General features: G+C 36.4%; 1 protein-coding gene across 3 annotated transcripts in view; it reads right to left on the bottom strand.

Moving 5' to 3' along the window:
- The window catches only part of VPS8 (VPS8 subunit of CORVET complex), a 300,917-nt gene that overhangs the window by 149,190 nt on the left and 134,237 nt on the right, over positions 1 to 17,490 (bottom strand). For all 3 annotated transcript variants that reach the window (XM_065876043.1, XM_065876044.1, XM_065876045.1), the window contains 6 exons: positions 13,756 to 13,827; positions 7,832 to 7,951; positions 6,702 to 6,758; positions 3,303 to 3,385; positions 2,492 to 2,576; positions 1,512 to 1,610 (listed from right to left, as the gene is read on the bottom strand). In XM_065876043.1, coding sequence (XP_065732115.1) covers positions 1,512 to 1,610; positions 2,492 to 2,576; positions 3,303 to 3,385; positions 6,702 to 6,758; positions 7,832 to 7,951; positions 13,756 to 13,827 — 516 coding nt within the window. The remainder of the gene's footprint in view (positions 1 to 1,511; positions 1,611 to 2,491; positions 2,577 to 3,302; positions 3,386 to 6,701; positions 6,759 to 7,831; positions 7,952 to 13,755; positions 13,828 to 17,490) is intronic.

Below are 17,490 nucleotides of genomic sequence, written 5' to 3'. Positions count from 1 at the left end.
CACAAGTCCTTCAAAAGTGTCTATAGATTTCTAACGTGGCCTTAGGAAGTATTAAAAAGTTCAAGGTGAAAAAATGCACAGATGTGGGAAAAATAGCAGAAATAATTGCTGTGCAGAAACAATACTTCTTGCTTCTCCAGTATGAGTTTTCTGCTGAATAATTTGTTTGTTCATTGATTAATTCATCATGTTTCACATTATGTGGAGAGACACAGCTTCATTTCTGGATGTCTGGAGTCCATGTGCTCAAACCACTGCATAATGCAGATGAAGTGAAATGAACAATGAGGCATAATGTAACTATGGAGACTTAAAGGGGATGATGAAAGGAAAAAGAATACAAGATGATTAGAGGAAAAAAAGATATAATTCAAAGTAGAAGAAGGTTTTCTTGGGTTCTTTCACCAAGATATATTGATCTTATTGTTAGCAGGAATACGATAAGACTAAATTAATAACATATATATGTTCTCAATCCTATAGATGAAAGTGTGGAAATTACTTCAGCCCACTGACTGCACCACCTTTCACACCAGATGTTTTACATAAGATGCTGTTCACATTTCTGATCTTTCTAAACGTTACAATTATCAGGAACTAAAAGTATTCACACTACATGCAATGTTTTCTCAAAGTTTCAGAGCTCTTATTATTTTTCATATGTAAAAAAATTTTTAAACACGTTGCATAATCATATCTTTCACTACATCTCTAAACCCATCACCAGAAGTTACCTGATCCTTGCTACAAGGAGGAGGAGAGAAACTCTGTAGATATAAATGTTATTTCCAAAACTCGAATTACCTCAACATCCTTCATTACTACTTTTTTTCAATAATTAGTGACCCATAATACAGAACACATTAAAACAAATCTCTAGCTCTGTTGGTTTCTGAGGAATACTGTATTTATGAACCTAAAGAAACTAAAGTGAGGAGTGATTTTTGGACCTCTTTTTAGAATGCATTCTGATCACATGTTCATTACACACATATTCGTCTCTCCATTTAGGCATCTATAAGCAAGTTTTTAAAAAAGAACTTTTAGTTTCAAAGTCAACTCTTGCATTCTTGTAAAACAGCATGCATAAACAAAATCAGAATCATCATCCTCTTACATAAAGAAGGGAAATACATCAGAGAGAACAACTCATTGCAGTAATGTTTCCAAAATTCCATCAGGTGACTAGGGGAAATGGCTCCGTCATGTAGTAGAGAAAAAGATCAGTAGTACTTTCAGAATTTCTAAGAACACTGTAAAAACCCACTAAAATTCCAGTTTGTCAACTAGCTGGTTGAACATGAGTTATTTTCAGAAGTCATGATGTAATAAATTGTACATGACATGGGTTTTAGGAATACAAATGTGAGGCAGAATTATCTGAAAAAGATGTTAATCCTCAAGCAAATCAATTTAATAATATAATACCTCCAACTGCTTAGTTAGAAAAACTTAATTTGGGAGCTATCCATACAAATGGGAAAGTTTTAAAAATTCTGTTGAATCAGTACCTCAATATGATCCATTGCCTTCTGCCATACAGACTGCTTCTCCTCTGCACTGTGTCCAGGAATGGATAAGATATTGTGAATGTAGTTAAAGACTTCTTCCTGAAAAGCACAAGACAATATAATTCATTCATTCATTCACTCAAGCAATATTTAGTCACTATCTACTAACTGTACCAGTCTTGGTAAATATCTGTTATTTGGAGATGGAAAACCATTTGGAGATAGTTAACTGATGGGCGACTGACTTAAAAGAGAAAGAGTAATTGTTTAAAGTTTAGGGTAGATTCTTAGAAGTTGCAAATCTGTTCCAATTAATGTTAGTCTCAATTTCATTAACCTAACAGTGAATATCATTCTTTTGCTTTGGTGGTCTCTGTCAGTATTCCCAATTTCATCTCAAATCACTTTTGCCCTTGTCCATTATGCTCAACTTACAATGATCTAAGCTTCATTTATACGATCTCTATTCAGTTCCTTGAACATGTCAAAAAATTTTCCCACCTCAAGATCTTTGCATATACTGTTCCTGATCCTGCAACATTTTTCTATTGGCTCTTGGCTTGACTGGCTTCTTCTCAAATTCCAAAACTCAGTTTATAAGTCATTTTATCTGAGATTCCTTCCCTGGCTGCTCTGTATAAGTCAATTTCCCCATTATCCTCTCATGTTGCACCCAGTTTCTCTAGTGCTTATCACAATTTGTAACTAAATATTTGGTTTTCTTAGGGTCCATCTCCATCACTAAACTATAAGTTATAAAATTACAGGAACTATATATCTGTTTTAATTATCAATATATACTTGGCTAATAGCAGGCACTCAATTAAACCCTATTGAACAATGAACAAAACTTTAAGTCAGCAAACATATGTCCAAATATTTCTACTGAATAGTTACACCTACTGAATAGTTATTTCTTCTTGATAAGGGGAGGAGGGGGACTGAATAAGAAAAAAGGGTAAAGCTGTCTCTTAACTCACCTCTCTTAGTGGGTCACGTAAGTAGCAATCAATAATTTTGTCATACTGGTGTTCTCGTTCATACATAAATTCACAAATTTGATAGCTAGAACATAAAAGGAAAAACTTCAGTGTACCAAACAGTCAGGTGGTTATTAGCTTACTGTTTCAAGACATTTGCTCAGGCATAGAGGTTAGTATTAAGGAAAATGAATATAGTAGATGTGATTTCTATTGTTAAATGAAGTTATAGTACCTGCCATTCCTCTAAATATATGTTTAAGATGCTGCTGAATACTACGTTTATAAGAAATTTCAAAGCTGGGTACAAAATAAATGTTAAAGCAACAATGCGTCACATAAAAAATAGTTAATATATTACATATCAATATAGTCAATTATATGAAATTTCCCTATTCAGAATTAAATATGTCAAATGAAATATTCAACAAACTAAATAGTAGTGCTAACATATTGCATCTTATTTGCTATGTTAAATTCTGCATTGTTTATAATATACATAACTGTCAAAAATCTATGAAATACCATGGAAATTTTAAGTAAAAAAACTACAATAATAAATCATAAGGCTGCTATTTCATTTTCACACTAAAATGTACAAGCACTTCAAATTTACTTGCTATTAATTTCTGCAAATCTAACTAATTTCTAGACTTGAAAGGCAAAAACTTTTGCACCCAGGTTTTTTTTGTTGTTACATGCATAACTTTTCTTAAAAAAATGGCAATGCATAAATAAACTGGGCTTCAAGTTAGAGAAATGTAATTTAATAGTTCTATGGGAACTAATACATGGCTTCAAAGCAACTTACAATTCTGCCTTTTCTGCCATACGGATGAGCCGACTCTCTTCAAATTGAACTATGCCTCCAGCCTGCAGCAATTCTAAAAGGACCTGAACATTTAAAATAAATGAGTAAAAACACTTTGGAATCTACTCTTATTTATTAGCTCTTTAAGGGTCCATTCAGCCACAGAAACCATACCTTTTTTGCTTTTGTCTTATTATGTGCTGATGTTTCAGTTTGGCTTTCATGTATACAAGGGATTAGACTGCCATTATAATGTTGATCATATTGTATTTAAGTCTTACAAAAAGGTAAACAGCTCTATTTTCAAACATGGAAGGAATGCCAAAGTGTTTGCAAACAAAGCCTTATTAGATATTAGAATATCTAATTGACCCTCCACTAAGCTAAAAACTTTCATATGTATTCTTTCAATAAGTGAATTTTTGTCTGGTGCCTTTATGACTTATGGCTCTTTAAAATCTGTTGCCCACAGGTAGTATCCATGTTCATGTGTTAATTTTTCTAACTAAACTTGGGGTTTCTCAGAGTATAGCATTATTCACAAGAGCTAAAAGGTGGAAACAACCCTAATGTCAATCAATGGATAAATGGATGAACAAAATATGGTATATACATATAATGGAATATTATTCATCCTTAAAAAGGAATGAAATTCTGACACATGCCACATATCGATAAACCTTAAAAACATCATGCTAAGTGAAATAAGTCACAAAAGGACACATAATGTATAATTCCACTTATACAAGGCACCTAAAGTAGTCAAATTCACAGAGACAGAAGGTTTAATAGTTGCCAGGGTGCTGGGGAGGGGTAACAAGGACTTACTGTTTAATGGGTACAGAGTTTCAGTTTGGGACTATAAAGTTCTGGAGACAGATGGTGGTGATGGTTGCACAACAGTGAGATTATATTTAATGAGAACTGTACACTTAAAATGCTTAAAATGACAAATCTTATTGTATATATATATTTGACCACAATAAAAAACAAAGAAAAATACTGGGGTTCATGTAATTAATCTTTACCACACTAAGTAGCTGAATAAAAAAAGGTGATCAGGATGTTGAGATATCAATATTTTAAAATAAATCTCAAATATAATAGAATCACTACATAGTCATTAGAGCAATATGAGAAAGCTCTCTCCTACATTTAAGTTCAAGATCCAGAGTAACACTCTTTCTCAGAACTCCAGGAAACCATTTAACAAAGCATTTTTCTAACACAGGAAATTGATTACTTTCAAGTCAAATTTTTTTAAAAGGCAGAAAAGAAATAAAACCTATCCTACCTCTACACTTCAGAACTCTAATTTAATCCATTTTGAGTATTATAATATACTGCTATATAGAGCAATGATAGCGTGAACCCACCTGCTAGAAGCCTCAGTTTGGAATAACATAATCAAATGCCACTGCTAGAGCCAGTCTGAACCAACTTACTGAGCTGAAACTGACTTAACTTTTCAGGAATTTTGTAAGCCGGGGGTTAAATACAGGCATTGTTAAAAATCAAATTATATAAACATACAATTAAATAAATTAAATTAAAAGTGAAGGTAATCAATACCCACACTTACCACTTCCTAATTATTTTACTACATTTTACTGTGTATGCTCTCAAGGTTAGTTACTGTAGCCATATCTGTATGGTGGAAATATTACATAAGTGTGTGGTATGGTGCATCTCTCCCCAATTCCATGTGCTGGGTGACATCATGCTAGTAGACTGAAGTCAGCCATGGTGGGAATATTTACACCATGGAAACTGGCAAATGCTGTAAATCAGGGCTTGTTACATGCTCAAAGGGTTATAAAACAAAGAAGAATATGTGACAGAGACTATATGTGACCCATAAAGCCTAAAATATTTACTCTCTGGTCCTTTACAGAAAAAGCATGCCAATTTCTGGTTAAGAAAGTGATGGAGATAATGTTAAAAAGATAGTCAAACTTAAAAGTGTGCATGTCAGAGACATTACACTATAAATAGCACAAAAAAATTAAGGAATTATTTTCCAGTATTCAAAAACTGTTATCCGATTCAGCAAAGAAGTCACAACACTGATGAATGAAGTTCTGACATGCTTTCACTGTTGCACTTTCATCTTATTCCCTTTAATAAATGAAAACATCAACCAACGTTCATATCAGTGTGAACCAGTTGTTAAACTTTTATCAGCATACCACTGGAAAATATTCAAATATATTGCATAGACAAATTTTGATATATGACAAACAGTACAAGAGAAAGAGTGCTGGATTAGAAGGGAAGGAATTGAGTTCTAATCTCATTTATGACCTTGAGCAATTTACTTCATCGGTTTTCTTTCTATTTTCTAAAATGAGTTGGGGAAAAAACCCCAGATAATCCCAAAGGGGATTCCCAATAATAGATTACTACATTATGATTACTTTTAAAGGTTTGGCTTTTACATTTAGGTTTGGTTTTTATTTTATTTAGTAATTTACATAAGAAGTTTTTATCATTTTATATAGCAACACCATGCATAACATGTTTCACTTTTTCTGCCAGTAGAGAAATAGGGGCAAAATGAGGGATCCACACTACTATTTGTATTCAGTATAATTTAAGAGACAATCAAAATTTTAGCAGCTGTTCTCTTCCCTAAGTCTGCAGCAGTCACGGGGCCACAGCTGTGCAGAGAAAGGGTTCGCTGTTGTAATCCTATATTCTTTATCTGAGTCTCAACCTCTGGCCTGGCATATATTACCATAAAAAATCAGCATAGCTCTCAAAGCACTTAATTTTTGTAGCTTACTTAGCTGACAAAGTCTTGCTATCAATTTTAAATAGACTGCCTCTCTTAGTGCTCACAATTACAATGGGTAAGCTTTCAAGAAATCCTATCTAGAAAGGACCCTCAAGAAAGTGGCTAAGTAGAAAGAAGTGGTAATCAATTTCTTTCTCACAGTGATTAGTGGAGAGACAGATGGATTCTAGTCTCCAGAAATGTTGAGCACTAGTGTAGTGGCACTCCCAAAAGCTGAGTGTTCCAATACTCAGGATCCTGAAGCCTTTCTGGTTCATGGCCATAGCAACTAGAAGTGGTTACCAGCTTAATGACACTGGTGGAAAGCAGCATACAACAGGTGCCAACCGTTGGTCATTAAGGAGAAGGATAAAGTTTATATTCTCTTTGATGTCATGTTGAATGCAAGACAGGTCCAGTCTGCCTAGGAATTTAGTTTGATTGAGGCTCAAACTAACAATCATCCACACTCTTTTCTGGTTGCCACTGTCTAGCTTAGTATTACGGTTTGGCACAAGTCATTTTCCCCTTATGTCTAGTGAGGTCTAGTACAGAAAGGTTCTTTCTGGCTTACTCTGTCTTCTTTCTCATTCTTTAGCAAGATGAGTGCCAGTAGTTCATACCTGCTGTCTTTCTGAGTGTCGGGAGTCATCGTCAGGACTACAAAGGAATTCAAGGACCTGGTCAAAGAAAAGGTATCTTTTTAATTGGATACCAGCATGCATGCCACACCACTGTCATAATGAAAACCATTACTACCCTTTCTATATCACCAATTCATTCACACTCGGCTCAACGAACACCACAGGTATATGGTATCTTCCCAACTGATTGGCATAGTAGATGACACAGCAGGCTTCAGGTATGCTAGCAATTTAATATATACCTTACACACATTTCTTTGCTGCTTAGAAACATGACTGGAAGCCAGCATCATCTATATACCTTAACTTTAAGATCCTCAACACTGTGGACCACACAAAGCATGGACTTTGGAGTCAGGCCGCTTGAATTTGAATCCTAACCTTATCAACACTTAACAACAACATTTATTGCTAATAATAACACTTATTAAGTACGACCTTGGATGAGTGACTTAACCTCACCAGGTTTTAGTTTCCTCATCTGAAAAATGGGAGTAATAACTATCAATTTCAGAGCTACTGGGAGTATGGAGTTAACACATACATATAAAACTTTGGAACAGAGCATGGCACTATGAAGTGCTCAATAAACGCTGGTCATTATTAGCAACTTTCTCCAGATAAAAAGTATTTTCTTTGCCACCTGTGGCTTTGTGGAGATATTTAACCGGGATTAGGAAATACCTTCACAGTTAAAGTCATTTGTAAGTAAATTCAGATTTTCTAAAAGTAATCTCTCCTCCAGATACTCAACAGCATAGTCTTACTACCAGTGAGATGGGTGATTATTAAACTGGAAAATTCTTAAGCCAAGAATTCTAGGCAATTTAGAACAACAGAATAATTGGGAGAACAGAATCTATATAAACCAATCTCCACAAACCATACTCCCATGATACCAAGTTACTAGGCAGTCATACTACCCAAACACAACATTAAAAAAAAAAAAAAAAAAACTAATTTAGATCCAAACTGAAAGGTGAAAAAGCTTCTACCTGGTAAGACACTTACCCAATAGGCTATTATATTAAGAAACCATGTAATCCAGTGAATTTCTCTATGAACCGTAAATAAAAACAATTCTAGTTCTTATGGTTAAAGATGCTCACCTGATCAAAAAGGGTTCTGTTTACAAACAAGGTATTGTCAGGCTTTGCAAGCTGCCGGGCAAGGAAGGTAAACAGACACCCTACTTGTGAGGGAGTAAAATCTGAATTCTCCACCATAACCTGATAAGCAAAAGAGACCATTTATTCAATATGCCATCTGGTTTGACACAGAAAAATAAATAATTAGAAGCTGGGGGAAGCCTCAGTACTAAAGACTCGAAGCTTCTTTTACTGGCTATGTAACAATTGAGTTCAATACCATTTAGAGAAGGAGCACAACTACTTGCACACCCTGAAAGCATTACAGTAATTTTTGGCATAATTTTAGGCACAAGTTGGATAAGAACTGAATTGTTAGAGAGGTGGATTTCAAAGAAATATTAATCATGTTTCCCTCTTGAATTCTTAAAAGAGAATCTGAAGTTAATTTAAATTAAAGTAGCCTTATTAAAAATTTGTCCACCAACACAGGAAGAAGGGAGTTGCCCTGGGGTTGAAAAGTAAGATAACTTGAGAGTGAAGGTATCCCAGGAAAGAACTCAGCCAGCCCACGAAAACATGAAGTGAATGGCTTCTGCCTTGTCTATAAGCAGTTTCTTGAACAGATGGTTTCATATAACAGGCTCTTTGCAACCACATAGAGTTATCAAGTCATAATCAGTCCTCTGATTTAAGTGACCTCTCATCTCCTGAGTACCTACTACTATGAGTAAGATGCTATGGTAGAAGCCTTCAAGGGAATTATGAACCAGAAAGCAAGGTGAGACAGGTAAACAAATCTTAACTAAAAAGCGTAATGTGATCAATCAGCACTATTATAAAGGAACAAATGACTATGGAAGCACAGTGGGAGAAATTTAGTTCAACTGGTTAGAGAAGAAATTTGAAAAAAAAAAAAAGAGAAAACTAGCTTTTGAACTAAGCTAAATTTAAAGCCCATGTGGAACACATGACAGGGGGAAATGTCAGGAGAAAGAGCAGTCAAGGCAGAGAGAAGAGTAGGGGCAAAAGCATGAACACAGGAAAATACAAGTTTGTCTGGAGAAACTGTGTGTTTCATTAGAATGCAGCAGCATGCATGAGGAGGAAGAAATTAGATCGAAAGGAAAGATTAGGCCTCCAATGTCATTCTAAGGAATGTAGAATTTATTCCACCAAAAACTGAGGAGTTTCTAAAGGGGCAATGAGGAGAGCTGATCATGATCAGCACTGTGCTTCAGAAAATCACCCCATCAGCAGTGTTTAGGATTAAATAACAGAAGCAAGAGATAAAAGGTACAGAGACCAAGATGCATGTGACTTCAGGGGTCCAAGGGAGAGACAGAGGGGTTCAGAACAATGCAGTGATAATGAACAGGGAAGGAGAAACAGATGCAAAAGACACTGCAGAGAGAGAGGAGACAGGGCAAGTATTCACATGTGTGGAAACATGTGGCTAAAGGAGGAATGAAAAATGGCAGGTCTTGAGCCTGACAGGCAGGGAGGAGAATGATGCCATTAACAAAGAGGGAGAATGCAAAAGTATGGGAAGGAAGGCCAGGTATTGTTTTGGACTAGACGAATTTATGGAGGCAACTCTAAAACAAATTAGGGAATAGTAGCCCATCTCACCTAGAGAAAAGTCCCCCCTTTCATTTTCCGTTCAAAGATAAAGTATAAGATTTCTCCTATAAAACATTCCCTTGGGGCCGAGCTTTTAGCCTACCTTTTCTTACTTTGCTAAGCACTATGTCCCTTTCTTTTTTTTTTTTTACCATGCCTGCTTTTAATCCAGCAGTCACAGCTTGCTCAAGTGCATAATTAATCATTACTAGAGTATGAGGATATTTCAAGTTGTAATCTGTGTGTGTATCTAAATTCCAATTTATAATATTCAAAGAGCTTTCTATAGCTTTAAAATACCCAGTCATCACTCCCTTTCAGTGTGCAGGTCCTTTCCAAGACTCAACTCTCAGGGCCCAACTAGTGCCCTTCTCTGCTTTCAGCTCTTCCTTTTGCTCTGAAGTGTAATTTTAACTATCTGATCCTAGAAACACCTTCAAAGGAAACAGTTCTAACTCACAGCCCATTCCCTTGCTACCTCAGCAAGTTATCATCCTAGAAATTTTAGCTTCTTTTCATTTCCTCTCTGACCGATTTCAGAGACCATGCTTACAAAATTTTCTGAGCAATCTTATAAAAAGTCACAAATTAACAGCTTTCCCCCTCTATATCTGCAGCCATTCAGCACCCATGATAATGCCTGAGGTTTGATGCTCCCTCACCTGTTCTCTGGTCCTTGCCTATGCTCCCTCAGAAAAACACTTTAACAAATGAGTACAACTCTATCATCAGAAATGAGAAAATAATCTCAAAAGTTCATTCTTCATTGACCCTAGGTAAATACTATCAAAACAATATACAAGATGCAGCCACTATGGAAAAAAGTATGGAGGTTCCTTAAAAAAGCTAAAAATAGAGCTACCATATGAGCCAGCAATCCCACTCTTGGACATGTATCTGAAAAGATGAAAACTCTAATTCGAAAAGATACATGCACCCCAATGTTCACAGCAGCACTATTTACAATAGCCAAGACATGGAAGCAACCTAAGTGTCCACCAACAGACAAATGGCTTTAAAAAATGTGGTTTATATACATAACGGAATATTACTCAGCCATAAAAAAGAATGAAATAATGCCATTTGCAGCAAACATTGATAGAACCAGAGAATATTATACTTTAGTGAAGTAATTCAGAAAGACAAATATTATGATATCACTTATATGTGGAATCTAAAAAATAATACAAATGAATCTATACATAAAACAGAAAGAGATGCACAGATATAGAAAACAAATTTACGATTACCTATGGGCAAAGGGGGTGGGAGGGGTCAATCAGGAGTATGAGAGCAATGGATACAAACTACTATACATAAAACAGATAAGCAATAAGAATTTACTGTATAGCACAGAGAACTATATTCAGTATCTTGTAATAACCTATAATGGAAAATAACCTGAAAATATATATATATATAAAACTGAATCACTTTGCTGTACACCTGAAACTAACACAATATTGTAGATCAACTCTACTTCAATTAAAATATATATATATACAAGAGCACAATTCACCAACAGTAAGAGTTTAAGTACTTCATGGAGCTTTATTTCCTTCATTTGGATCATTCTTCCAACTTAGTACAGTTTTATTTTTATTATTTTTAATTTATTTATTTTTATTTTTGGCTGCACTGGGTCTTCGTTGCTGCGTGTGGGCTTTCTCTATTTGCGGCAAGTGGGGGCTCCTCTTTGTTGCCGTGTGCCAGCTTCTCATCGCAGCGCCTTCTCTTGTTGCGAAGCATGGGCTCTAGGTGTGCGGGCTTCAGTAGTTGTGGCTCATGAGCTCAGTAGTTGTGGCTCGTGAGCACAGGCTCAGTAGTTGTGGCACACGGGCTTTGCTGCTCCGTGGCATGTGGAATCTTCCCAGACCATGGCTTGAACCCGTGTCCCCTGCATTGGCAGGTGGATTCTTAACCACTGCACCACCAGGGAAGTCCCTTAGTACAGTTTTAAATTTGAATTCTAATTCAATCAACTTGCAAACATTTCTTGAACATCTACCAGGTTGCAGGCATTGTGCTGGACGTGTTTCTGTTTCTGGGCATGTTAAAACAATGACCAAAAAAAAAAAAAAATCCTTACAGTTGCTACCTACAGGAAATTCATTCCAGGTAGGAAAATATACATGTAAACGATTACTACAGTATGCCAAGTGTAGCATGAAGTGTTACATGAACACAGAGAAGGGGCAAATAATCAACCTGGAAGTGTGAGAGAGGGTTCTAAAAGTTTCTCATGGATGATATTTGAGTTATGTCTTGGAAAATGGCTAGGAATTTGCCAGGCAGGGAAAGGGAAAGAAAAGGCATGGTGGGATAAAAGAAAACTCACACAAAGAACATAAGCTGTAAAGGTGACACAGAAAATTCACTGAATTCCAACAATTTAAAACTGTTGAGAAGGGAGTCCCCTGGTGGCCTAATGGTTAGGATTCTGGGCTTTCACTGCCGTGGCCCAGGTTCAATCCGTGGTTGGGGAACTGAGATCTTGCAAGCTGTGCAGTGTGGCCAAAACAAACAAAAACAAACAAAAAACAAAACTGTTGAGGAGTTCATAATACAGAATGGCAGGGGTGGGGGCAGTGAGGAGGGTCAGAGAGGGGAGCAGTTATAGAGAAGTAGTCAGGGACCAGAAAATATAGAAGCATCTTGGATGTGGTGTTAAACAGTTTAGATGGGTATGTCAGAAACTAGTACTTGTGCTCCAACATCTGTTCCTTCCTTCTAATTTAGAAACAGAATTCCTCATTTTTAGCTAAACACATGGCCACCCACAAAATAGAGTACATTGCTCAGTCTCTCTTAGCATCTAAGGGGCCATATATCTAAGCTGTGATCAACATGATATAAGCAGAATTGCAGTACACAACTTCTAAAAAATTTTCTGAAAGAAAGAACACTTTCTTCTTCATCTCTTTCTAAATTCAGGCTGGCTAGAATGCAGAGGTGATGGCTGGAGCCTCAGCAGCCGTCTTGGGCCAAAAGACACGAACCACATACTAAGAATAACAGCAGTAAGACAGAAGGAATGTACATCACTGATAAGTTTGTGAAGCTACTCTACTAGATCAGGTTGCCTACCCTCCAGACTTATAGGAGACAACTAGATTTCCATAACAAGCTATTACTATTTTGAACTTTCTCTCACAGCAGAACTTAATTTCAACTGAGCCAAGGGGGAGCCACAGAAGAATATTAGGTAGAGGAGAAGTAAGATCATGAATTAAAGAAGGAGAAGAGGGGCTTCCCTGGTGGCACAATGGTTGAGAGTCCGCCTGCTGATTCAGGGGACACGGGTTCGTGCCCCGGTCCGGGAAGATCCCACATGCCACAGAGCAGCTAGGCCCGTGAGCCATGGCCACTGAGCCTGTGCGTCCGGAGCCTGTGCTCCGCAACGGGAGAGGCCACAACAGTGAGAGGCCCACGTACGGCAAAAAAAAAAGGACAAGAATAAGACCATTTGGGAAGGTACCATACTAGCCACCTGGATCAAACTGGCATTATTTGGGAGCTTAGCAATTCTATTCTCTTATTCATCACTGCCTATCTTACAAGGTCAATAAATAGCTCAAATAAGATCATGTATATAAATGAGCTTTGAAAATTATGAAGAACTATTATAAATGTAATTAATGCATTAATGTTATGCAGAACTAGAGAATATTTTAATTTTAGTCTCTTGTCCAAAATAATCTAAAAGTTACTAAGAGGATGAAATCTCCATTTTATAGCCAAATGAACAGGACGAAAATTCTAAGCTTTCAACTACAAGAAGAAACTGGCGTGGCTGAAGCTATGCAGATGGACAGAAAAGGAATCATTCACTAGCAACAGTATGAATCTCAAAATAGCTTTCAACTGAGTCTAGTTAGATTTAGATTGGGATGATCATCTCTGTGTGCCTCAAATCATTCTTAAGTGTCACCATCATCTCAGTTCCATGGCAAAACTATGTATGGCACTACCTTAGCAACACAGTGGTGTTGGTATGAGACAGAAGGAGACTCTTCACATTAATTATTTCCCAAAGCATTCTGAAGTTAGTGTCCATTTCTGAATGTAAACATACTAATATAGGAATTATCACAATATGCATTTCTCAAGAGTAGCGCTCTGTAGCTGAGACACATTATAGTTTTTGAATGAATGCTTTGTCTTCAAAAGCTGAATAAAGTACTAAGACAGCATAATAAAATTTTTAAATGATTGCAACATATTACTTTATTAAACAAGATTATTTTAGAACTTGCTATCAAATAATTCAGTTTTCTTAATATAAACATCAATACAAAGACATATATTCTTTGAATACTTACTTTCAACAAAATATCCACAATACGTTGTTGATATTCTACAGCTTGCTTGTCATTTTTAAAATCTTCAAAAGTCTGAAAGGGAAAAAGAAATGTATAAAAGTAAGTATTATTTGGAAATTTTACAAGGAAACAAGATACTAAATTCTTAATAGTCAGGTTCCAAATAAGGTAACCACTCCTCATCTGGTTTTTCCTGATATACCTTTAATAAGTTATTTTTAGTGAGTTAAATAGAAAGCTACAGTATTCAATATTGCATAGTATTCTGAATAAATAAAAAGTATAAACATATAGTGATTACTATATAACCAGAAAGTGACTCAGGAAAGGAAGGCAAAGTTTACAGGCAACGAAAAAGAAAGAACACTAATGGCAAGAGGCAATTTGTGAGCAAGGGTTTGAAAAGGATGAAATACATGCTACATGCTCAGCCATCATTCCGTCCATGCTATTTGGAAATAATAACTGAAATACAGTTTGCTAACTGTCATGAAAAATAATTTTCATGATTTCCATGACAACTTGGAAAAAATGATGCTCTGTCACAATGTTAAAAACCTCAAGGATACACACAAAGAACAGGCATTCTATTTTCAAAACACTGCCAAGTACAGCATTTTTGATTTTATGCCCCTGCTCAAGTACAGCCAAATATATTTTGAATAGAACATGCACCCACGTATATGACAGCACCAGATTCTGAAAATACCTAGAAGCTACAGGATGCATATATGAAGAAATTGAAATTATATTCACTATAAAAAAATTTAAATGAAAATATTTACTGAATAATAAGCATGATGAAAGACTTGAAGATCTGCCTATGGTTTTCACTTAGCACATTTGGCCCTTAGTAATGTTTAAATCCACACAGCAATAATTTACTGCTTACGATCCTGAAGCAAAAAAATAGACTACATATTGTCCCAATAGATTAACAAAGAATTTCAAAGCCACAAACTTTCAAGACTACATCATAGTTACATTCAAACCAGAATACTTTAAATGGGCCCTGAGCTTCCCCAGCTTCTCCAAAGTACCTCGGCTCATGCTGTTCTCTTACTAGCATGTCCTTCCTTCCCTTTTCTTGTCTGACACAGTAAGCACTTTAAACAACAACTACTGATTTGTCCAGTTAATTACAGAGGAAAATAAAATCTTTTAAAAAATTTTCTTCTTCAACTAGAATGCTTTGCTGCCAGTTAGTTAAGAAAAGCTAAAATGAGTTACCTAGGGGACTTGTAGGAACTTTTAATATGGAAAGTTCAAACAGAGGGTATTTTGATGCTTACGTGGGTTAAATATGACCTGGCCTGAAGACAGAAAGATGGTCTAGAAAGTCTCTCAGTTCTAAGGTTTATGAGAACAACAAACACGCACACACTCACACAAATGCATACACCCCCTTCCCAGGGCGTGTGGCCAAAATGAGATGTCACTCTGCCGTCACAAGGACAAGGTACTATTTGCTAATACAACTGCTATTCAACTAAACACAAAACCACGGAGAATTAACATATGTATTAAACAACTACAGCATTGACAGCAAGTAAAAAAGAATTTCTGTATCCACTTTCCTTTTGGCAGCATGTATTCACTGCTTTGAAACACATATTGCAAGTTTACTTCTGTAAACATAATTAAGTGGTGATATACTTTCTTATGAATGTTGTGATACACATAATGACATATTTTGATTGTAGTTAACAGCTACCACCAAAATGGCACATTTATGTTAAAACATTATCATTCCACAAAGATGCTTCTAATTATACAATGCTTGTTAGAGGAATAACATGCAAAGATGTCCTAATGGAGAATGACACGGTTTGTGAAGTGCAAAGGTAGACCTAAAATTCAAGACCAAAGTCACCTGTGAATTTGGTCATAAAAACTTCTTTCTGTGGCTGCTTCCCACTAGCTATCTACCTTACATTTGGAAGCAGCCGCACAGCACAGGGAGATCAGCTCGGTGCTTAGTGACCGCCTGGAGGGGTGGGATACGGAGGGTGGGAGGGAGGGAGACGTAAGAGGGAAGAGATATGGGAACATATGTATATGTATAACTGATTCACTTTGTTATAAAGCAGAACCTAACACACCATTGTAAAGCAATTATACTCCAATAAAGATGTAAAAAAAAAAAAAAAAACTTCTTTCTGTAGCCCCTTAAAAACTATTGTAGGGTTTCTGTAAGATAATGATAGTTGGCTAAAGCCTGATCCAGGGGTCAAGAAACATTCTCTGTAAAGGGCCAGAGAGAAAATATTTTAGGCTTTGTGGGCTACATGTGGTTTGTACGACATAGTCTTCTCTTTTTATAACCCTTAAAAAAAAAAAAATTACTCTTAGCTCACACAAGCCAGAGGCCAAATGGAGCTGGATTTGGTCTACAGACTGTGGTTTGTGAACCCCTGACCTAACAGCTTCACACATCTCCCAATAAGATCCGTGTATGTAGAAAAGAACAAAAAGAATCACCCAACCCAGGCTAATGGGAAAACCAGAAGGACAACAAATGTTACATACTTCAACTTACATAAAAGTGGGAAAGTAAACATCCCAAATTAGCAAAGTTGGCTCCAAAGCCCATAAAACCAAAAAAAGGTCAGGACAGAACTGGGTAGAGGAAAGGAGGGTGTGACGAGGTTTCAGTAGGAACAGAATACCTATAATATCAAATGGAATTCACCTCCAAAAGAAAAGGGAAATCCACCCTGGGTGAGGAAATAATGAGGTCACGTCTGCAACCCGGTGGATCAGCACACTGGCTAATAGGAAGAACAAAGGAAGAGGTCTGGCAAGTATAGATCGGAGGCCTTGGTAAGATACAGCTTTTAACATAGAAAAGGGAATGGAGAGATATTCCTTGGAGGCTTGTGGTAAAGAAGAAAGTGGCTCAAGATAAAGGTCCTACTAAAACAAGAGACTATCAAAGATTGAGAAGATAGGCTATCCCCAAAACACACTATTTATTTAAAAAATTGCACTTGGTTGTAGCAAATAAAGAAGATACTTGAATGCGGAAAATAGTACGTAATTTTCCCCCACCATCCAACAAGGTCACCTATTATTCCTAGTCCAGAAAAATCTAACATAAAAAAATGACAAGGCTCCCCTGGTGGCGCAGTGGTTAAGACTCCGCCTTCTGATGCAGGGTACACGGGTTCGTGCCCCGGTCCAGGAAGATCCCACATGCCGCGGAGCAGCTGGGCCCATGAGCCATGGCCCCTGAGCCTGCGCGTCCGGAGCCTGTGCTCCGAAACGGGAGAGGCCACAACAGTAAGAGGCCCGCGTACCGCAAAAAAAAAAAAAAAGACAATAAAAACAGCAAATGAAGGCACTCAATAATAAAACATTTAAAATAAAAACTAGTCACAAGATAGAAGTAAACTATAACAATATCCCAACATATATGAAATATATTTAAACATACAATTGCAGATTTGAAAGAACATCACAAACCATAAATTTAAGAATTCATAAAAGAAATGAACAAAAAGCAAGAAGATAGGAAATAGCAGCTAACTGAACTCGGAGAAAAACTGAAAAAAAAAGTCATCTCAGAAATGAAGACAGAATTACAAGCCACCAAAGGGAGAACAGATATTACCAAAAGCACTGTAAAGAGAAATAGAGAATGTAAATGAAAAGAACCAAGAAAATGAAATTAAATAAAGAAGGAAATAAAAGAGCAAAAAAAGGTGATAAATATAGAAGATAAAGAAGATATAC

This window comes from Phocoena phocoena, chromosome 4 (assembly GCF_963924675.1).
Source record: "Phocoena phocoena chromosome 4, mPhoPho1.1, whole genome shotgun sequence".
In the NCBI taxonomy this organism is placed as follows: domain Eukaryota; kingdom Metazoa; phylum Chordata; class Mammalia; order Artiodactyla; family Phocoenidae; genus Phocoena; species Phocoena phocoena.
Note: the sequence above shows the minus strand (reverse complement) of the source record. Positions and strands in the feature narration are given on the sequence as shown.